At 48.0% G+C, this 22,571-nt stretch overlaps 1 protein-coding gene across 1 annotated transcript in view; it reads left to right on the top strand.

Annotated features, from left to right (window-relative positions):
- The window catches only part of PRICKLE3 (prickle planar cell polarity protein 3), a 43,825-nt gene that overhangs the window by 15,906 nt on the left and 5,348 nt on the right, over positions 1-22,571 (top strand). The window contains exons 2-6 of the mRNA XM_077472718.1: positions 8,026-8,111; positions 13,953-14,133; positions 14,225-14,338; positions 15,965-16,105; positions 17,441-17,644. Coding sequence (XP_077328844.1) covers positions 8,026-8,111; positions 13,953-14,133; positions 14,225-14,338; positions 15,965-16,105; positions 17,441-17,644 — 726 coding nt within the window. The remainder of the gene's footprint in view (positions 1-8,025; positions 8,112-13,952; positions 14,134-14,224; positions 14,339-15,964; positions 16,106-17,440; positions 17,645-22,571) is intronic.

The following is a 22,571-nucleotide window of genomic DNA, read 5'->3' on the forward strand; positions in this document are numbered from 1 at the left end:
AAATAGAAAAGTCCAGCAATAAAAGTCAAAATAAAGGAAATGTAATTCATCCCAAAGGTGTTCTATCAAGTTAAGGTCCGGACTCTGTGCAGGCTAGTCAAGTTTCTCCACCCCAAACTCGCTCATCCATGTGTTTATGGACCTTCCTTTGTGCAGTGGTGAGCAGTCAAGTTGGAACAGGAAGGGGCCATCTCCAAACTGTTCCTACAAAGTTGGGAGCATGAATTTGTCCAAAATGTCTTGGTATTCCGACGCTTTAAGAGTTCCCTTCACTGGAACTAAGGAGCCAAGCCCAACCCCTGAAAAACAACCCCACACCATAATCTCCCCCCTCCACCAAACTTCACACTTTGCACAATTCAGCCATGAACCGTTCTCCTGGCAACCGCTAAGTCCATCAGATTGCCAGATAGAGAAGCGCTATTGGTCACTCCAGAGAACATGTCTCCACTGTTCTAGAGTCCAGCGTGCGTTACAACATGGCTTGCACTTGGTGATGTAAGGCTTGGATGCGGCTGCTCGGCCATGGAAACCCATTCCATGAAGGTTTCTATGCACTGTTGTGCTAACCTGAAGGCCTCACAAAGTTTGGAGGTCTGTAGCCATTGACTCTGCAGAGAGTTGCCGACTTCTGTGCACTTTAGTATGCGCTGACCCCCGCTCTGTCATTTTCTGTGGCCTACCACTCGTGTCCGAGCAGCTGTTGTTCCCAGTTGCCTCCACCCCGTTATAATACCACTAACTGTTGACCATGGAATATTGGAGTAGCAAGGAAATTACACGGATGGACTTATTGCTCAGGTGGCAGCCCGTCACTTTACCATGCTTTAGGCAGCCACTGGATCATGCAATCACTATGCCATTGTATAATAATTTCAACAAAGCTGTTCTGAATGAATTTAATTTATTCACAACAACTGTGTTTCGAATTGAGTGATGCTGTGATTGGCCCACAGCTATCACATGGTACCGGGGTCAATCACAGTACCCTGCACCATGTGATTAGTTGTAGCCAATCATAGATCACTAGTAATCACAGTGGGTATGAATGTAGCCTATTTATGACAGTTCAAAACACTGATGTTACAATTATCATTGTAACAGCAATCAAAGTATCAAAAAAACTAATAAAAATAAATAAAAAAATCCCTGACCACTCCACAGAGTAATACAGTGGTACTATGGTGACAATGAACTACTCTGATGAGAGTATGTAAAAAAAAAAAAAAAAAAAAATTGAAACAAAGTTAAGAAAATAAAAATGTTAAAAAAAAGGTTTACAAATATTGAATAGTAATTATTTTTAACATACTGTCACCAGTCTGTATCCCTGATTACCACCACATCGGTTTTATGATGGCACTGTACTGCACTGGTGACAGTATGTAGAAAAAAAAATAATAATAATTTTCTACATTTTCCCTAAAATTTAAACAAAGAAAAAAAAAGTAAATAAATCACCATGCCTCTTACTAAATACCTTGGACTCTCTACTTTCCAAAAAGGGGTAAGTTTGGGGGGGGGGGGGGGATCTGTACTATCTTAGCATTTTCAGACTTTAAGGAATAAAATCGGCCATCAGCACATCAGGATTGATCAATTTTCAGACATATCCCATAATTTGTAGATTCTGTGATCATAGCAGAATACATTTTGGCTTAAATTTATGATGAAATTTGATTTTCATATGAGAGGTTTTATAACAGAAAGGTAGAAAATATCAAAGGGGGTTTCAACATTTTCAGCATTTTTTCCATTTATTTTGCAAAAAATAAAAAACCCAGTGGTGATCAAACACCACCAAACGAAAGTTCTGTTTGTGTGAAAAAAATTATCTAAAAATGTAATTTGGGTACAGTGTTGCATGACCATGCAATTGCCAGTTAAAGTAGCACAGTGTTGAATAGAAAAAAATAGCATGATCATGAAGGGGGGAAAAAAATCTCTGAGAGGGCAAGTGCTTGTAGCTGAAAACAAAACAAAAAAAAAAAACACAAGATATTTACTAAGCAATGTATTTCCCCTGCCCAGAGAATCTGAATTCCACGGGACCCTTTGAAGCCGACAGCTGGTCCAGGACGTGGCTCATGTTAGTGAGTCACCCAGAAGGCCTCCATTTTGCCGCTTTATAAATGATCTCGAAACAACTATGACCTTCAAACAGTTTAGCTTCTGCTCTGCAATTACCAAATATCACCCCCATGATCACATATTCCTTGGCTGTGTCAGCGTCTTCCCATCTGTTCTTCCCATTCCTGAGCTCGGTATTTGAAGCCCCCTAATTACACACAACACTCGTAGAATCTGGTGTTTATAGGCGTGCGTGGCGTCTTATCGATGATGTTTTGTCTCTGGAATTTTTTGGACGCCTTGTGTTTTGTAAGCAGGATTAATTACATTGTGTTCTCCCAGTCCTGTTGTTAAGTGGACCTGTCACCTACACATGGAAGCCTCGGTATAGGAACAGAGTCCTAGGGGTCCTGCGTGGGCCTGAAGTGGGCAGGAGGCCCTTGTCGTGATCCTCTTCTATTCCAGGCTCTCTCAACTATTTAGGAACCCCTAAAATAACTTATTAGGTCTTGGGTAACCCCTGCATAAACCAACTCATCTGGAGTCAGTGGGAAAATGTCCCTTACATTGGTCGTCTGTGGGAAGAATGTCCCTGATGTCCAGTCTAGGAACATACAGTATTGAAGTGAGATATGTCTAGGGCAGCCTTCCTCAAACCCTTTACCCCAGAGGGATCCTTGAAATAAATAACTTTCAGTTCTGAGGGAACCCCTGCTATGAATATTCCATCAGTGCTCAATAGGAATATACCCTTTACATTGGTGGTAAGTGGGAGGAATGCTCCTCCCGTTGGTCGTCAGTGGGAAGAATGCTCCTCCCGTTGGTCGTCAGTGGGAAGAATGCTCCCCCCGTTGGTCGTCAGTGGGAAGAATGCTTCCCCCGTTGGTCGTCAGTGGGAAGAATGCTCCCCCCGCTGGTCGTCAGTGGGAAGAATGCCCCTCCCGCTGGTCGTCAGTGGGAAGAATGCCCCTCCCGTTGGTCGTCAGTGGGAAGAATGCCCCTCCCGTTGGTCGTCAGTGGGAAGAATGCCCCTCCCGTTGGTCGTCAGTGGGAAGAATGCCCCTCCCGTTGGTCGTCAGTGGGAAGAATGCCCCTCCCGTTGGTCGTCCGTGGGAAGAATGCCCCTCCCGTTGGTCGCCCGTGGGAAGAATGCCCCTCCCGTTGGTCGCCCGTGGGAAGAATGCCCCTCCCGTTGGTCGTCAGTGGGAAGAATGCCCCTCCCGTTGGTCGTCAGTGGGAAGAATGCCCCTCCCGTTGGTCGCCCGTGGGAAGAATGCCCCTCCCGTTGGTCGCCCGTGGGAAGAATGCCCCTCCCGTTGGTCGTCAGTGGGAAGAATGCCCCTCCTGTTGGTCGTCCGTGGGAAGAATGCCCCTCCCGTTGGTCGTCCGTGGGAAGAATGCCCCTCCCGTTAGTCGTCCGTGGGAAGAATGCCCCTCCCGTTGGTCGTCCGTGGGAAGAATGCCCCTCCCGTTGGTCGTCCGTGGGAAGAATGCCCCTCCCGTTAGTCGTCCGTGGGAAGAATGCCCCTCCCGTTGGTCGCCCGTGGGAAGAATGCCCCTCCCGTTGGTCACCCGTGGGAAGAATACCCCTCCCGTTGGTCTCTGTGGGAAGAATGCCCCTCCCGTTGGTCGTCAGTGGGAAGAATGCCCCTCCCGTTGGTCGTCAGTGGGAAGAATGCCCCTCCCGTTGGTCGTCCGTGGGAAGAATGCCCCTCCCGTTGGTCGTCCGTGGGAAGAATGCCCCTCCCGTTGGTCGTCCGTGGGAAGAATGCCCCTCCCGTTGGTCATCAATGGGAAGAATTCTCCTCCCGTTGGTCGTCAGTGGGAAGAATGTTCCTTCCCTTGGTCGTCAGTGGGAAGAATGTTCCTTCCCTTGGTCGTCAGTGGGAAGAATGTTCCTTCCCTTGGTCGTCAGTGGGAAGAATGTTCCTTCCCTTGGTCGTCAGTGGGAAGAATGTTCCTTCCCTTGGTCGTCAGTGGGAAGAATGTTCCTTCCCTTGGTCGTCAGTGGGAAGAATGTTCCTTCCCTTGGTCGTCAGTGGGAAGAATGTTCCTTCCCTTGATCATCAGTGGGAAGAATGTTCCTTCCCTTGGTCGTCAGTGGGAAGAATGTTCCTTCCCTTGGTCGTCAGTGGGAAGAATGTTCCTTCCCTTGGTCGTCAGTGGGAAGAATGTCCCTGATGTACAGTCTAGGAACATACAGGTTGGAAGTGAGATATGTCTAGGGCAGTCTCCCTCAACCCTTTTACCCCAGAGGAAGATCTGAAATTGATTTCAGGTCTCAGGGAACCCCTGCTATGATTAGTCCATCAGGGATCAATAGGAAAATGCCCCCTCCCTTGGTCATCAGTGGGAAGAATGTTGCTTCCCTTGGTCATCAGTGGGAAGAATGCTCCTTACATTGGAGGTCAGTGGGAAGAATGTCCTTTACATTGGTGGTCTATAGGAGGAATGCTCCTTACGTTGGTGGTCAGTGGGTAGAGCGCTGCTTACATTGGTGTTCAGAATGCCATTGTTAAAGACAGCTAAAATAGATCGTTGGTGTCATGCTGCTTATTTTGCATAGTGGCATTGGTTCCAAAAGTCTGATGGCACAACCAAATAGGAGGTCAATCAGCCACGGCTCAAGGAACCCCTAGCAAGCTCTGGAGGAACCCTAGGGTTCCACATAATCCTGGTTGAGAATGGCTCCAACACTAGTTATACTTAAGTTAAGGGAACCTTGGCCTCCAATTTTTACAAGGTGGTATAGTTTGTTTTCCCTTCAGTACTACAGAGAATGCCCACTGCATTGGAGCCACCAACCCAACTTACTGGACTGTCAGGGCTGGTCTGCAGAGTCCCTCCTTGAGTTCCTCCTCGCTCCTACATACTGATGGTACAAACTGCCCCATTTTGGTTCAAAAGAAAATGATGTCTACTAAGAACGCTTTCCTATCCATTAACCTATCTGCAGAACCACTTAGAACAGTTACAAGAAGGAAGTTGGTCAACTGGGTTATAAAGTATATAACATATTTCAGAAGGCCCAATCAAAAAAATGGTGTGCTGTTGTAGCGCTTTACCCAAGGAAACCACTGGAAAGTTGGGTCCCTCCTAGCCTCACTCATGGTGCATTGACTGTCTGTTGCCCCAAACATTCACCGACCTACCTACCCTGCCACTGATATCAACTCCTTTAACCTCTTCTTGTAGGATTTTTTTTTATTGTTAGGAGAGGGTTAGGAATTACAGGACATAATATAGTAACATAGTATTCCCTCCAAAGAAACTTCTGTGGGCCCTCTAACAAGCCAATGGTGTGCCTTCAAACCAAGACACACAGTCTTCAGTAGTGTGAATTTAAGCCAAGACTGACAATGGACTGAGCAATATTTTTCCCAAGGGTGCTTCAATTTTACCAGCACACTTCCTGTCTTCCAGGCCTTAGCATAGGTTCATCCCGAACCTTGCAACTTTCTATTTCTTCCTCAGGCAGTAGGCCTCTTCTTCAGCTACCTCCTCTCCAGGCTGTAGGCCTCTTCAGCTACCTCCTCTCCAGCTACCTCTCCCCAGGCAGTAGGACTCAGCTACCTCCTCTTCTTCAGCCACATCTCCTCCAGGCAGTAGGCCTCTTCTTCAGCTACCTCCTCTCCAGGCAGTAGGCCTCTTCTTCAGCTACATTCTCTCTAGGCAGTAGGCCTCTTCTTCAGCCCCCCCCCCCCCCCCAGGTTGTAGGCCTTTTCTTCAGCTACCTCCTCTCCAGCTACCTCCCCCCAGGCAGAAGGACTCTCAGCTACCTCCTCTTCTTCAGCCACATTATCTCCAGGCTGCAGGCCTCTTCTTCAGCCACCTCCTCCCCAAGCTGTAGTCCTCTTCTTCAGCTACCTCCTCTCCAGGCAGTAGGCCTCTTCTTTGGCTACCTCCTCTCCAGCTACCTCCCCCCCAGGCAGTAGGACTCTCATTCAGCTACCTCCTCTTATTCAGCCACATCACCTCCAGGCTGCAGGCCTTTTCTTTACCTACCTCTCCAGGCTGTAGGCCTCTTCTTCAGCTACCTCCTCTCCAGGCTGTAGGCCTCTTCAGCTACCTTCTCTCCAGACTGTAGGCCTCTTCTTCGGCTACCTCCTCTCCAGGCTCTAGGCCTCTTCAGCTACCTCCTCTCCAGGCTCCAGGCTTCTTCTTCAGATATCTCCTCTCCAGGCTCTAGGCCTCTTCTTCAGATACCTCCTCCTCAGACAGTAGGCCTGGGAGGCAAAGGGCTCTCCAACACAATACATCCTCTTCATCCCCAGCTGAAATCACTGGAAATAACCCCCCATGATGGACCAGTGAGATAAATATGCATAACCCATTACATTGTATCTTCTTTCTCTATCTTCTGAGGAACGCTCCCCAAGTGCAGACACCCAAGAAATGCAGACAAAAAAATATCAGAGCCCAGGATGACTATAGCCTAGCTGCCCACTATATTTGGTATAGGGACACACCAGCTTTTGGAAGGGTCCCTATACTGTCAGATGAGTGAGGCTCCGGTGGGACAGTTTGAACCTGTGGCCTGCTGGGGTCCTATTCATTTGTGACCAAAACATAACATACAGACCTTTTCTTGTGAGACTTTTTTGTGTTGAATAAGACACAGATTGTGTACATCTTTTATTGTACAATACATTGGTTATTTTCACCAGCCAACTCCACCCACACAGACCTCAGGCAGACTACACCTAATGTCTATACTTGTGAGTGCATTCCATTAAAACCACCTCCTTCTCACAGAAATCCCATTGATGCCTAATGCCAGCTTGCTGCTGTAACAATGTTTCTTCAGTGTTTGGTTAACACTAACCAGCCACCGCAGTGCCAATATTAATGGCCCTTCCCACGTCATACTCTACATTTTTGGGCCTCTTAATGAAGTAGTTCCAAACTGACTCAAGTTAACAGGTCTTGGTTGCCAATTGTCTCACTAGATTTGTTCATTCATTTATAAAGCGGCGATCTGCAGGTTGGTAGCCTAGAAAAACAGAGAAAAAAAAATTCAGGTCTTGGGAAACCTTTACTAAAACTAATAGAGCTGGGATGAAATGGGGATAATACCCCCTTATATTGGTGGTCAGTAAGAAGAATACAACCCTTCCAATGGTGGTCAGAATTCCACCCTTACATTGGTGGGTCTGTAAGAAGAGTGCAACCCTTCCAATGGTGGTCATAATTTCACCCTTACATTGTATTCACTGGTCAGTAAGAAGAATGCAACCATTACAATGGTGGTCATAATTCCACCCTTACATTAGTGGTATATAGAAGAATGCAACCCTTCCAATGGTGGCCAGAATTCTACCCTTACATTGGTGGTTAGTAGGAAGAATGCAACCCTTTCAATGGTGGTCAGAATTCCACCCTAAGAGACAGATAAACAACGGTGTTGGTTTTGCTAAGTAGCATTGGCCCTATCCGGCACCATTGGACCATGCCGGCACCATGAGATGAGGTCAGTCAGCCACAGCTAATTTAAATATTCCCTCCTTTAGAGGAACCCTGGTTGAGAATGTGTGCTCTAAAATATGGATGGACTGACAGCTTAGGGCTCATGCACATGGGACACTGTTTCCTCCACTGGATGTCTTTGCTCCAGGGGAGGAAAATGCAGCTTAAAAAAAATAAATAAATAAAAAAAAACACAAACCACAACACGCTTAAAGCCGAGTTTAGGCGCTTAGAGGCGTATCAAGCATTTGGGTGTTTATTCATTCCATTGGCCAGAAAAAGAAAAATACATAATGGTCATTGAATGAATGAAAGCTCAAGCGCGTTTTTTAGGCTGCATTTTCCTCCAAAGGCAAAGGCGTCTAGTGGAGGAAATAAAACGTTCCATGTGCATAAAGACCTAAAGTAACAGCTGTTATGTTGAAGATTTTTTAATTATTGACTGGGAAGATTATGATTCCACATTTATTTTTTGCCTTTATTTTACAGGGAGTGGAGATCAATGTCACGGGTCAAGGTCAGCCATGTTACACCTGCAAGGAACGCTGTCCAGGTTTTCTGGCCCACCGATGGAGGTGGGTAAAACAACTGGGACATGACATATGAAATAAACGGTTGCATTATTGGATGCTTCCACTAGACACTAGAGGGAGCTCTCAGTGGCCCAGTGAAATCCCTTTTGTTTAAGCAGAGGGATTGCTAGAAGAGAAGTATGTCGATGAAAAAAAAGTTGGAAATTTTTTTAAATAAAAGATAAAATAACGAGATCATGGTTTGATGTAGATCAGGGTCAAGGTTGAGAGTTAATCAAAAACCATTGTGGGTTCCCTTTAAAAAGGCAGGAACATGGTATGGGTAGGTTTCTGGAGGTGAGCCGTTATCTATACAAGGAAATTTCTGTCCCGGTGACACCGATGGGCTAATCTCACATCTCTCTGTGTTATTTCTAGTTTGGCATTCCACAACGTTCCTAAAATTACTCCCAGCTCACAGACTTTCCCCAAGCTCAGCATATATCATCAGGAGGACACATTGCTTATCAATGCAAAAACTATGCCTTAAAGGGACATTACCCTATACATTGTTTTCAACTTTTTTCCTTAGTTGGATTTATTTGGCAAAAACATGAACAGTGCCTTGAAAAAGTATTCATACCCCTTGAAATTTTCCACATTTTGTCATGTTACAACCAAAAATGTTTTAAAAATAAATGTGAAAAGTGTGGAGGGGCATTTGTATGGCGCCCCCTGGAGTCAATACTTTGTAGAACCGCCTTTCTCTGCAATTACAGCTGCAAGTCTTTTTGGGGGTATCTCTACCAGCTTTGCACATCTAGAGTAGGGTGACCAGATGTCCCCGGTTTCAGGGGACAGTCCCCGGATTCAGGACACTGTCCCCGGATCAATTCTGTCCCCGGTTTTGACTTCAACAGGAGCTGGGGCAATTTTCAAAGACAGTCACTGCAGAATAATAAAAAAAAAAAAAATCTGAATTACACACCCCCGCTCCTACTAGCTTAGGGGGGGTGTATTTTTTCCATTATCTGTGTCCCTTTCTGATGATGATGTGCTGGTCAGAGCGGATGGACTACTTCTTCAGTTTCCAGCACATGCCCATTCAGCTCCGCTCACATGTTCTTCTGCCTTTGCTCAAATCCCGGCCAGCCTCCTGCCTGTTTATCTCTTTGCCTTCCCCGGTAGAATCATTTTCCTCCGCTCCCCACCCAGTAGTAGCCGGGTCCCGGAGAGTGAGACCTGAGAGGCTGTGAGGCAGGTGGAGGGGGCAACGGGCAGAGAGAGGCAGCTGAGCTCAGCTGAAGATGTCCAGCAGCAGGAATAGAGGGGAAGCAGATCCAATCGTGGGGCTGCCAGTGCCTTCAAGGCTTCAACACGGGTGTGCTTTGGGGGTGTCTGTGAATAGACTACATTGCACTGTGTCTGTCTCTCTGGCATAATGGATGGTATCAGAACTCACAGGCAGTGGGCAATTATTGGTCATAAGTTAACAAAATCAGCACCCAGCAGCCATGTGTAGCACAGGCTTAGTATTGCCTCTGTAATATATGCAGAATATTGCTCTCTGAAACATTGCATTGCATTTTCTGGCTAAACTGATAGGAGGAGAGACTCTATTGGGTACAGCTGCAGGATTGAAGGCAGATTGGGTCCTGCTGTAGCTAAGAAAGAAGCCCACCCCTAACAACAAAAACAATGAAAGACAGGATTGGATAGCTGCCCAGGAGAGCTGTGATTGGGGGAGAGAGAGGAGGACACAGGAGGAGAGACAGACTGGCATTGTGGCAGGCAGACAGAAGAAAGTATCCCATGTGTTTATCTCTTGAGCACTTCCAGAGCCTGTGACTCTCCTAAAGGAAGGTGCACACTTGAGAAGGGAGTTTGCAGTGTGTTATTCTGCCTGATTACTGAAGATGTGCGAAATCTAGAGACCAATTTCAGTGCTGCAGCAATCATCATCATTATCCTGTTTGGAGGTTTCTGTGGCATGTGTTGCTCACATCACCATTCAGTCAACTGAGACAGCGATCAATCTTCCAATTGCTGGAAGGAAGATATATCAAGTGCATCTAATGGTGGGAGATCTTCTGCCATCCTTGTGTATGTGGATCTAGCTGCTAGGTCCTATTTACTGTTAATGCAGCTTTATTTAAAGGTGGATCTCCACATCTGTTAATCTTTGTGACACTTTGTAAAGATATCCCTTTCCATTCTGTGGATTACAAATATTACTTCACAAAAGTCTGAGTACTCAAACATAGGATTTAAAGGGCCCCAACGCTGGCAGACTCTGTGTGTGTTTGTGTGAATAGAATTCCCACTGGCCAGTGGTTAGCTAGAACCTACAAGACCTAGGTAGGATCTTATAGTCAGTAATATCACTTTTGGGAAATTATTGAACATTATTCTTTGTATTGTATTGTACAGTTTGTTCACCACTTGTTCAGTGCATTTCAGGCAAGGCCTCCCACTGGCGGTTAAAGTGAATGAACACAGATCCTGTTTTCCTTTACTGAGAAGTTGTAGTACATTATTGCACTTAATATTTGTATTCTGTTAATCAGTTTATCTCTTTTCAGGGCTTTTTGCTAGTTATAATAAAGCCCAGCTAAAAGTTTAAACTGTGTTTTGGTGTTACTGAGATCCTGGGGAGGGTGAGTCATCACTGGTGTGGGACAGAAGACCCGTATATTACAGTGGCCCTTGTGGGGGTGGCGCTACACATGTTATGTGACACACTGTGACAGAGCCAGCCAGAGCCATGATAGAGTGCCCCCTGCCTGTGAGTTATCATAATGCTGATGATCTTAACCAGTTGCCGATCGCCTGAGAGCAGATTTACTGCTACAGGGGGGTCGCGCTGCGCAGGATCACGTATATACGTGATCCTGCATTTCTGGGTGTAAGAGCCAATCAGCGGATTCGGTGGCCTGCCTATGTAAACAAGGCAGTTCGCCAGTCTGTCAGTGTTGAAGACATTGATCCTGTGTTCCTGCAAAGGGGGTACACGGATCTATGTCTTCCCTTAGTAAAAGCACCTCCTCCACAGTGAGAAAACACTTGTTAGGCACACATTTAACCCATTGATTGCCCTAGATGTGTAATCTGTCCCTGCTGAAGAAAACCATCCCCACCACATGATGCTGCCACCACCATGTCTCACGGTGGGGATGGTGTGTTCAGGGTGATGTGCAGTGTTAGTTTTACCCCACACATAGCGTTTTGCTTTTGGGCCAAAAAGTAGAATTTTGGTCTCCTCTGACCAGAGCACCTTCTTCCACATGGTTGCTGTGTCCTCCACATGGCTTCTCACAAACTACAAACAGGACTTCTTATGACTTTCTTTCCCCAATGTCTTTCTTCTTGTCACTCTTCCATAAAGGGCAGATTTGTGGAGAGCACGACTAATAGTTGTCCTGTGGACAGATTCTCCCACCTGAGCTGTGGATCTCTGCAGCTCCTCCAGAGTTACCATGGACCTCTTGGATCTTCTCTGATGAATGCTCTCCTTGACCGGCCGGTCAGTTTAGGTGGACGGCCATGTCTTGGTAGGTTTGCAGTTGTGCCATACTCTTTCCATTTTCCGATGATGGATTGAACAGAGCTCTGTGAGATGGTCAAAGCTTGGGAGATTTTTTTATAACCTAACCCTGCTTTATACTTCTCCACAACTTTATCCCTGACCTGTCTGGTGTGTTCCTTGGCCTTTATGATGCGGTTTGTTCACGAATGTTCTCTAACAAACCTCAGAGGGCTTCACAGAACAGCTGTATTTATACTGAGATTACATTACACACAGGGGGACTCTATTTACTAATTAGATGACTTCTGAAGGCAATTGGTTCCACTAGATTTTAGTTAGGGGTATCAGGGTAAAGGTGGCTGAATACAAATGTCCCCCCCCCCCACACACACACACACACTTTTCACATATTTGTATAATTTATCATTTTCCTTCCACTTCACAATTATGTGCCACTTTGTGTTGGTCTATCACATAAAATTCCAATAAAAATACATTTACATTTTTGGTTGTAACAAAAAATTTGGAAAATGTCAAGGGGCATGAATACGTTAAGGCACTGTAAATCTAGGGTGAAAGTTTTCTGAATATTTTATGAAAACATCTATAAATAGACCCTCTAAGGCAGTGATCTCCAAACTACGGGCCAGGGGCCAGATGTGGCCCTTTGCTTGCCTTTATTCGGCCCTTGGGGCACTGTTCCTCCCACTGATACAAGAGGCTATTCCAGCTACTGACACCAACGATGGGGCATAATTCTTCCAATGTTTACCAATGATGGGGCACTATTCCTTCCACCGACACCAATGATGGGGCACTATTCCTCCCACTGACACCAATGATGGGACACTATTCCTCCCACTGACATCAATGACGGGGCACTATTCCTCCCACTGACGCCATTGATGGGGCACTATTCCTCCCACTGATACCAATGATGGGGCACTATTCCTCCCACTGACGTCAATGATGGGACACTATTCCTCCCACTGACACCAGCATCTGCCCCCCCTAAATTCTGAAGGACAGTAAACTGGCCCTTCATTTAGAATGTTTGGAGACTCCTGCTCCAAGGCCTCCTTTACATGGGATACCAGGGAGGTGATAAAATAGGTTTTTGACCTGCATTTTACCTCCCCCAAACAGCTGCCCCAGTCATGGTGCTGTACGGCAATATTTTATACAACAGGTCATGTTTGCCAGGCAATGAGCATTGCTAAATGCGGCCCATTCAAATGAATGCTTGCCCCACAGTTTTGGCACAGCATTTATTCTGTTTCAAATGTCACTTAATGTAAGGTGACCAGATTTTTTAAAATGAAATCCGGGGACATATATTTTTTACTAGTAATGGTGGCAATTAGCGGCTCTCTGCCCGTCACTCCCGCCACCCGCCTCACAGCCTGTCAAGTCTTACTCTCTGGGCCCTGGCTACTACTAGGTGGGGAGCGGAGGAAGATCACTCCGCCAGGGAAGGCAAGGAGATGGGCAGGTGGCTGGCCGGGACTTGAGCCAAGACAGAGGAACATGCAAGCAGGAGCGGAACGGGCATGCACCCGAAACTGAAGAAATATTCTCTCCGCTCTGACCAGCACATGATCATCAGAAAGGGGCACAGATAATGAAAAAAATACACCCCCACCCCCTAAGCTAGTAGGAGCGGCAGAGCGGGGGTGTAATTCAGATTTTTTTCTTTTAATTCTGCGCTGACTGTCTTTGAAATTGCCCCAGCCCCTGTTCAAATCTAATCTGGGGACAAAACCAGGGACAGACTTGGTCTGGGGACAGTGTCCTCAATCTGGGGACTGTCCCCGGAAACCAGGGATGTCTGGTCACCCTAACTTAATGCACTGACATACCTTAGACCCAGTCTGTATGGACAGTATGGTCACCTGCTGACTTGGCACCATCCGCAGGAAGCTTGACTCTTCAATTTTCCAGTCTTTTGAATTAGACAAAAGGGGGAGATTTACTAAAACTGGAGCACATAGAATGTGAACAACTAACACGGACAGAGGAAACATGCTAAAAACAGGAGAGGGTCCAGGTAGGACTAAGCTATCTAGCCCTAAATAGGAGGGGCGGACAGAGGAAATAACCAAAATCCTATTGCAAACAAATTGCAGTTGCCCATAACCGCCTTAAATGCCGCAACCCCCCCCCCCCAAAAAAAAATTGCCAATTCCGGAGGCTGCAGTATAACACCCTGGAAACCACTGTCCACTGAAAAGCATTGGAACGTGATCTACCACAGATGAGTTTTTAAAAGAGTTCAGCTTGTGTATAAAAGCCATAGATGTGGCTGCAAGTTATGGTGAGATGTTGACCATGGCGGGTTGTTGAAGACCATTGGTGGTCACACGCAGTTTCTGTTTCAGGAAGATCTGCCAGCACTGTCAGTGCCATTGGGAAGAACATGGCAGCGCGGCGCCTCCACAAGACCTGGAGCGTTCTCTGTGCCGGCTGGTTGGCGCAGACCGGTTCTCCTCAGGGGAAAGCAGCTCAGATACGGCTTCGGAGAAATACGCATGGGTACCGCCTGGGCTGTCGCCGGAGCAGGTACCACCTTGACCAACCACTTTGATGATTCCCACCGGTGGTCGTTGTTCTCTGTAAGAAATGTAACTATGTTTTCTGTGTTTTGTCCCAGGTCCACCAGTATTTCAGATGTCTACCAGAAGACAAGATCCCCTACGTCCAGAGCCCAGGAGAGAGATACCGGCTGGGGCAACTCCTCCGCCAACTACCCCCACATGACAGCGAGGTGAGGACATTGGCCAAGCCAAGGCTTGGGGTAACGCCCAGGATTCCTACTTTGCCAGGCCTGTTTTGTTCTTTAGGTCTATACTTTATCCTTCTCTTTTTTTTCCCCTCTTCCCTCCATCTCTTAGGCCCCATTCACACATTTGCATTGGAAACACATGCGTCATCCAAGGCAATGTTACAGATAGGGCCTGTTCACATCTGTGAATATCACGTCATTGACCAAATATGGTCAGGTGGTCATATCAAGTTATTGATGTCATGTGGCCACATTAGGTCAATGATGTCACCATATTAGGTCAATGTCATGTTGCCACATTAGGTCAATGCTGTCACCATATTAGGTCAATGTCATGTTGCCACATTAGGTCAATGATGTCATGTCACCATATTAGGTCAGTGAGGTCATGTGGCCACCATAGGTCATTGATGTCACTATATAAAAGTCAATGAGGTCATGTGGCCATGTTAGGTCAATGTCACCATATTAAGTCAAAGATGTCATAAGCATTTCAAGTCAAGTCATCACCAGCATTTCCGTCCCTTTGCTACGTGCGTCTGAGGGTTGCGGAATTCTTCATCTGAGATTTACACAACTCTGCCACAGAGCCAGGCCAGTGACCTGATTTTTCTCTACTGCAGGTGAATACAGTTTGGACACTGCCCCACCCCCAGCCTGTGACTGGACAGTGAAGGGGCAGCAGCAGTCTAATGAGGTTATTCCTCTGTTCTCTCCTGTTAGCATATTGCTTGTCAGTAAAGGTGTATGCAGCAGAGATATAAAAAAAAAAATGGCAGCACTGTTTAAGCCACCAATCAGATGTAAACTTGGAAGTCTGATGGCCCAGTTACGCTACTGCATTGCGCTAACACACATTACATGCGTTTCTGTGAGAGCAACGGTGTCAGGTGAGCAGGAGTACAGCTGGCAGTGCCAAGTTCTGTTAAAAGGTGGAGTCAGGCTGGAGTCAGGTCCTAAGCCTGGTCAAGTGACAGCCGAACAAGAAGACACCAAGTCATAGGCAGGAGCGGAGTCCGGGACAGGCTACGGTCAGCAACAGGCGGGCAGCGAGGTACAAATTCACAAAGTAGAAGGTTAGCACTCCAGGCGGAGGCTGGTTGCGGAGATAGACGGCGAATATAAGTAGAGGAGGGTAATCTGCAAGCAGGTCAGGTGGAAGCCGGGTCAGGTGGAATCCGAAAGCAGGTCAGGTGGAAGCTGGGGCAGGTGGAATCCGAAAGCAGGTCAGGTGGAAGATGGGATCAGAACGAAAATCAGGAACGCAGGAGCAAGACTGAAGACCAGTCAGCAAAGAGCTTGTAAAGAATTGAGGTTTAAATAGCCCACTTGGCTGCAGTGGATGTGTGCAGTTAGATTTTTATGTCCACGAATCCATGCAAACCTATGCCCATCCATAACGTCATTTATCTCCTTCCACTTACACCCATCTAGCAGATTTCTGTCCTCATCCTCCATCCTCTTCCTCCTGCTTGGGTTGAATGTCCTCTTCTTTCGTTTCCATTCTCTATGGTGGTATTTGCATGGTTCTGCGGCAGACCCAGCGCTGCCATTTGATCTGTCCCAGGCCCAGACCCGCTGATAGTTGTAAGCCAATCCTGTCCCCAGGTCCGGTACTGCTGCTCTTTGCAGGGAGAGGAAGAGCAGGAGCTGCTGACGCTGTTTAGCCAAAAACGGAAACTAGAGAACCTCGGGCGCGGAGCAGTGCGTCCCATCCCCAGAAGCACGAATGGGACAGTATGCAATAAGGTAAGAGCCTCGTAAGCTCTCCTTCTATCATGGAGGATATTTCCTAAACCACGTGCAAAGCCACTGAGATTAGCACCACATTCCTAAATTAGAAAATCATTCATAAAATGCAGGTAGCTGTGTGCAGCATGTTCCCCGGACAATGTTTTAAAAATTTAATGATAGGAGGAGAAAAATATTAGAGTTTGTTATGGGATTTTTAAGGTGCATGCACAAGGAAATAGAGCTGAGAAAAATATTAAAAGAAAGAAATGTTTTAACATGTTTCATCCTCATCGCCCTGAAGAAGCCCAGCTCAAGGGCGAAACATGTTTCAATTTCTCTGGTAAGGCTTCTCATGTTGAAATGGTCTCCCCTTCATGGCCTGGGGTACAAATTTCTGTTGAGCATTACTACAGTCATGCATTACTTATATTATCTCACTAGATGGCGCTGTAGTAATGTTGGATATTTTTTATTTTGGTAGCTGATTGCCTTATTCTGGATCCTGTTTAGACAAAATACAGTATAAAAAAAAGGTATAAAATGTAATAAGCAATTTACAGTTTTTTATAGAAATGGCAGTGGTGAGAAACCCCCCAACCCAGAATCACCCAAGCCAAATGATGATCCCCGACACCATAATGAACTCTTCATATTTTACAACACATAAGTAATTTTGGGATTCCAGCTGAGAGTGACCCTTTAATTATGGTGATGCCAGAGGATGATTATTCAGCCCACAAATGCCCATGCAGATTTGAAATATTGGTTTTGGGTGGAGTTTGGCCTTTAAATGTGCCGACAGAACCAATAAGATACATTCTGTATACATAATAGATAAATAATACATAAAATAGTATACAACCACCTGTGCCGAGACACTTACGCGTTGCGTCCCTGGGTGGGGACCAGCACTAAATTCAAATGGTTTACATACTGTAGCAGCCTGGTAACTAGCATTTTCAGAAATGGAGACAGCACTATATTTTTTCCATTTACTTTAAAAAAGGTAGCAAAATTTCCAACATCTACCCATAACAAAAGTGTCGAGGATCTCTACAGTCATGCATTACTTGTATCATGTCACAAGATGGAGCTGTAGTAAAGTAAGACATTTTTTTCCAATTAGAATAGATAAATATTACATAAAGATACACAAGATAGTATACAACCTCTGCTTGCTCGCCTGAGCCGAGCCAGCAAACGTAACAATGTTAATGCCTGTGCTCCACACTTACGTGTTACGTCCCTGGGTAGGGATTTCTTCTCATGAAGATGATACATTACACAGATGCCAATATATACAGAATAATTAGATAATTATAACAGAAACCCCTACCTATTATTCTGCAGTGTGGTCATCAGATCAGCGGTGGTGATGTGGCTGTATTTGCATCCAGGGCGGGCCTAGGCGCCTGCTGGCACCCTCAGTGTTTCACGTGCACCCGCTGCTCGGAGCTCCTGTGTGACCTCATCTACTTCTATCAGAATGGACAAGTATACTGCGGTCGCCACCACGCTGAATTTCAGCGACCGCGCTGCTCGGCGTGCGATGAGGTGAGTGTGGACGCAGAAGACAGTAAGCACTGCCTTTAAAGTATGCAAATTGCCGACCTGTGTTCAGTAGTGTGGGTAGGTTGTGTTGTGATAAAGAAAAAATCATAAAGTTACGTGTTACTAAGGATTGAATTAAAATTTCTAGTGCTTATTTGCTCATGTTAGGTTCTTTACATTATTATTATACAGGATTTATATGGTGCCAACCATTTGCGCAGTGCTTTACAGCATGAGGGCAGACAGTACAGTTACAATACAATTTTATATCATAAAAGGTTTGTTTGCTAGACTGACTTTGCAGATACATTGCATATTGCAGAAACATTGCATATTGCAGAACAAGAGACATTAATTCCTGGTATTTTGGAACACTTTTTAGTGTGACCATGACCCAGGCTCTCACTGTAGGACATGGGGCAAGTTCACTGTCCTTCAGACTTTCTGGGGGCTGGAATGTGGCTATTGGGAGTAGAAAATGCTATGGCATCAATGGGATTATACAACGCTTCATCATTGCTAATAGTGGGAGGAATAGTGCCAAATGTTGGTATCAAGGGAAGGTATAGTTTCCCATCATTGGTTTCAGTGGCAGGTATGGTGCTCCATTGTTGGTGTCAGTCTGAGGAATAGTCCCATGTATGTATGTATTAGGAGGTGTAATAGTGCCAATCGTTGATATTACAGGGAACGAATAGTGTCCCATAATTGGTGTCAGTGGAAGGAATGGTGCCCCATTGTTGGTGTCCAAGGGCCGGATAAAGGCAAGGAAAGGGCTGCATCTGGCCTCAGGCCGCACTTTGGAGACCACTGCTCTACATTGTAGAACAAGCTATTCCAAGCAACCAATGCAAAGAATCTGGAGCGCTGCTCCAAGCATTGCAAAGCCTGCCCCTGCAGTCCACAGCACAAGATAGATGTTGCCCTTCAAAGAAGCTCATCCCGGCTAGGGGAAGCAAATCAAAAGACCAAAGGTCAAAACAATGCCCACTGGAGCCTAGCCACTGTATAGAAAGGTGAAGATATGGCTTAAGTCTAAGCTCCCACCAACTAAATGTTTCAACCCAGACATGGGGCTTAATTATAGAGACCTCTATGATTAAGCCCCATAGCTGGGGCGAAACTTGTCAGAAAGCCACTCCAAAAGGAAACAGACATGTTTCCTATCTGTACAAGAAGACATTTCAAAGTGATAGGAAACATTCTGTCTCCTTGGAGTGGCTTTCTGACATGTTTCGCCCCACCCATGGGGCTTAATCATAGGGATCTCAATAATTAAGCCCCATAAGTGGGGCGAAACATGTCAGGGCAGTGTAGTCAGGAGGCTCTTAGGCTGAATCTAGGCTCCGGTGTGTGGCCTTTCCACCATTCTGTCTTCTAAATTTGCTTCTACTAGCCTGGATATACTAGTTGGAGCCCGTTTTGTGCTTTGGACTGCAGTGGAAAGGCTTTGTAGCATGGGCGTCCGCAGCAGGGGGCAAGAGGGGTCAAGTGCCCCCCCCCCTGGAATCCCCAAGGTGTCTGCCGTAGCCGCCGCCATGCTGCATTTTTTTTCACTTTTTTTTCATTTTTTTGTCCGCTGGCGGCTGCATCCTCTGCCCTCTCCTCTGGATCAGAACGCTGGATGGCTCTGTGTACTGCGGCCGCTCTGTAACACAGTCCCGCCCCCTCAGACCAGCTCGTGTGATAGTAAAGAGAATCAACGTTCCCCCTATCACACGAGCCGGTCTGGGGGGGCGGGGCCATGTTACAGAGCGGCCGCAGTACACAGAGCCATAGAGCACTATGATCAAGAGAAGGAGATGCTGCAGGTACAGCCTGCCCTATGTGCCACAGTGCCTGGATAGGGAGGGGGGGGCTGCCAATTCTCCTATCCAACTTATTTTACTGTCCCCAGTTCACCTTGTGCTCCCTCCCCCCCCCCCCCAGTGCTCTCCTCCCCCACCACACTCTCCTGTCCCCCTCTCTCCTCCACCACACTCTCCTGCCCCCCCCCCCCTCCTCCACCACACTCTCCTGCCCCCCTCTCTCTCCTCCACCACACTCTCCTGCCCCTCTCTCTCCTCCACCACAATCTCCTGCCCTCCTCTCTCCTCCACCACACTCTCCTGCCCCCCCCCCTCTCCTCCACCTCACTTTCCTGCCCCCACACAGCTTTCTCCTCCCCTGTTCTTGCTGCCCCCCCCCCAACTCTCCAGCTCTCCCCATCCTTCTCTAGCCACCATCCCAGTGCTCCGTCCCCCCCAGTGCTCTCCCCCCTCAGTGCTCTCCCCCCCTGTTCCCCCCCACCCAGTGCTCTCCCCTCCCCCAGTGCTCCAACCCGTCCCCCCCCCCCCCACAGTGCTCTCCGCTCCCCCCAGTCCTCTCCCCTCCGTCCTCTCCCCTCGTTCTCCTCCCCAGTCCTCTCCCCTCCGTGCTCTCCCCTCGTTCTCTTCCCCAGTGCTCTCCCCCCTGTTCTCCCCTCCCCATGCTCTCCCCCCTGTTCTTCCCCCCCCCCCCAGTGCTCTCCACTCCCTCCAGTGCTCCCCCCTCTTCTTTCCACTCCCCCCAGTGCTCTCCAGCTCTCCCCATCCTTCTCTAGCCACCATCCCAGTGCTCTCCCCCGTTCCCCCCCGCAGTGCTCTCCCCCCTGCCCCCCCCCCCCAGTGCTCTCCCCCCCTGTTCCCCCCAGTGCTCTCCACTCCCCACAGTGCTCTCCCCCCACAGTGCTCTCCACTCCCCCATTCCTCTCCCCTCCGTGCTCTCCCACCATTCTCCTCCCCAGTGCTCTCCCCCTGTTCTCCCCCCAGTGCTCTCCCCCCTGTTCTTTCCCCCCAGTGCTCTCCACTCCCTCCAGTTCTCTCCTCCCCAGTGCTTTCCCCCCCAGTGCCCTCCACTCCCCCCCAGTGCTCTCCCCCTGTTCTTTTCCCCCCTGTGCTCTCCACTCCCCCCAGTGCTCTCCCCCCCTGATCTCCCCCCTAGTGCTCTCCACTCCCCCCAGTGCTCCCCCCGTGCTCTCCCCCCTGTTCTCCCCCCCAGTGCTCTTCAGCTCTCCCCATCACTCTCCAGCCCCCACCCAGTGCTCTCCAGCCCCCCATTCTCCCCACCCCTGTCCTTTCTGCCCCCCTGGTGCTCTCCAGCTCCCCCAGTGCTCTCTACCCTCCGTGCTCTCCACCCCTGCATTTTGCCCCCACCCATGTGCTCTCCAACCCTACCAGTGCTCTCCACCCCCCATAGTGCTCTCCAGTCCCCCGTGCTTTCCACCCCTGTTCTTTCTGGCCCCCACTGGTGCTCTCCACTCCCCCCTGCTCTTTGTACCCCCCCAGTACTCTCCAGCCCCCGTGCTCTCCACCCCTGTTTTTCTGCCCCCCCAGTGCTCTTCACCGCCCCACACTCTTAGCCCCCCCCAGTGCTCTCCACTCCCTCCAGTGCTCTCTACCCATGTTCTTATTGGCCCCCCAGTGCTCTCAAGTTCCCCCCAGCGCTCTCTGCTCCCCACCCCTGTGATCTCCACTCCCCCTCGCTCTTTGCCCCCACCCATGTGTTCTCCAACCCCGCCAGTACTCTCTACTCTCTAGTACGCTCCCCCTTCTCTCCAACTCCCACCCAGTGCTCTCCACTTCCCCAGGACCAGAGAACCGGCTGACTGGGGCCGGAAAATGAGGATGGCTGAAGGTGCAGGTGGCCAGGGACCACTCCATCTCACAGCAGACAGATCCTCTGGAAGGAGCACCGTCCCCATCCAAAACGAGAACAGACCCTGCCTGCTGCTGCCCGTCATGGATATCCTGCTGGCATGCAAGGTACCGTACCAAGCATCAACAACACACCTTCCTACAGACAGGGACTGCAGACTGGGACATGGGGCACAGGAGGGGCTGCAATGATGGGCACAGTAAAGCTGCATTTGATGGACACAGTGAGGCTGCATTTGGTGGGCACAGTGAGGCTGCATTTGGTGGGCACAGTGAGGCTGCATTTCATGGGAACTGGTGAGGCTGCATTGAGCTCTTGCATCAAGTCTGCAGTCTTTGACCATCTCCTGTAGCATGTCTGCAGTCTCTGAGGGAGTCTGGAGAGGAGTCAAGAGTGGGAGCACCGCCGGGATGGGGGTCATGGGAAAAGTCAGACTTGTGTGGACTGTGGACAGAAGACTATAGGATAAAACCAGAGCCACCAAGCTGGAGCCGACTGACTGAGCCCTGCACAGTGCACCCGAGAGGAGGTCAGTGAAAGCACTGCCAGGCCAGTCTGGGGTCACTGATGTAAGGGGGGAGTGAATACGATAATGTAAGGGGCACTGATATAAAGGGTTTCCTCCTTATATTTGTAACCCACCCCCCTTACCTTTAAGTATTCTTTCTGCAGAAGGTGCCCCCCCCCCCACATTCTGAGTTCCTGGGGTTAACTGGTAAAATGTATGGTTTTCCCTTTCATGAACAAGAAAATAATGACGTTATGCTGTTTGGCTGGTATAATAATGCTGTGAGGCTGGTATGAAATTTTTTCCAGGGCTGGTTTTTGAAAGCATGGGCATCCGCAAGGTTACTCTGGCGGCTGTGTTCCATGCCCATATAGCCTAAAGAATGTACATCTTTTTACATTGCAATACATCTGTTTTTGCCATATTTTTATCTTGATGAAAACAGCCTATACAGTGACAGTATGAGATCAAAATATGGCCACAACGGATGTATTGCAATGTAAAAAGATGTGCATTCTCTAGGCTATATGGGCATGGAACAGAGCCGCCAGAGTAACTTCCAATACAAAGTGAAGATGAATTATCTCTTATATAACACGTATGTATTACCAGTGGAAAGATTTTCATGAGATTGTTGAAAAGGGGCGGAGCATGAGTGGCCTTAAAATGATGCCCCCCCCTTGGAAAAAGTTCTGCGGACGCCCATGCTTTGTAGCACTTTTAGCGGTGCGCCAAGTTCTTTGCATA

Source organism: Lithobates pipiens, unplaced genomic scaffold (assembly GCF_037356315.1).
Source record: "Lithobates pipiens isolate NorthernLeopardFrog02 unplaced genomic scaffold, aLitPip1_a1.2 Scaffold_1, whole genome shotgun sequence".
NCBI lineage: Eukaryota > Metazoa > Chordata > Amphibia > Anura > Ranidae > Lithobates > Lithobates pipiens.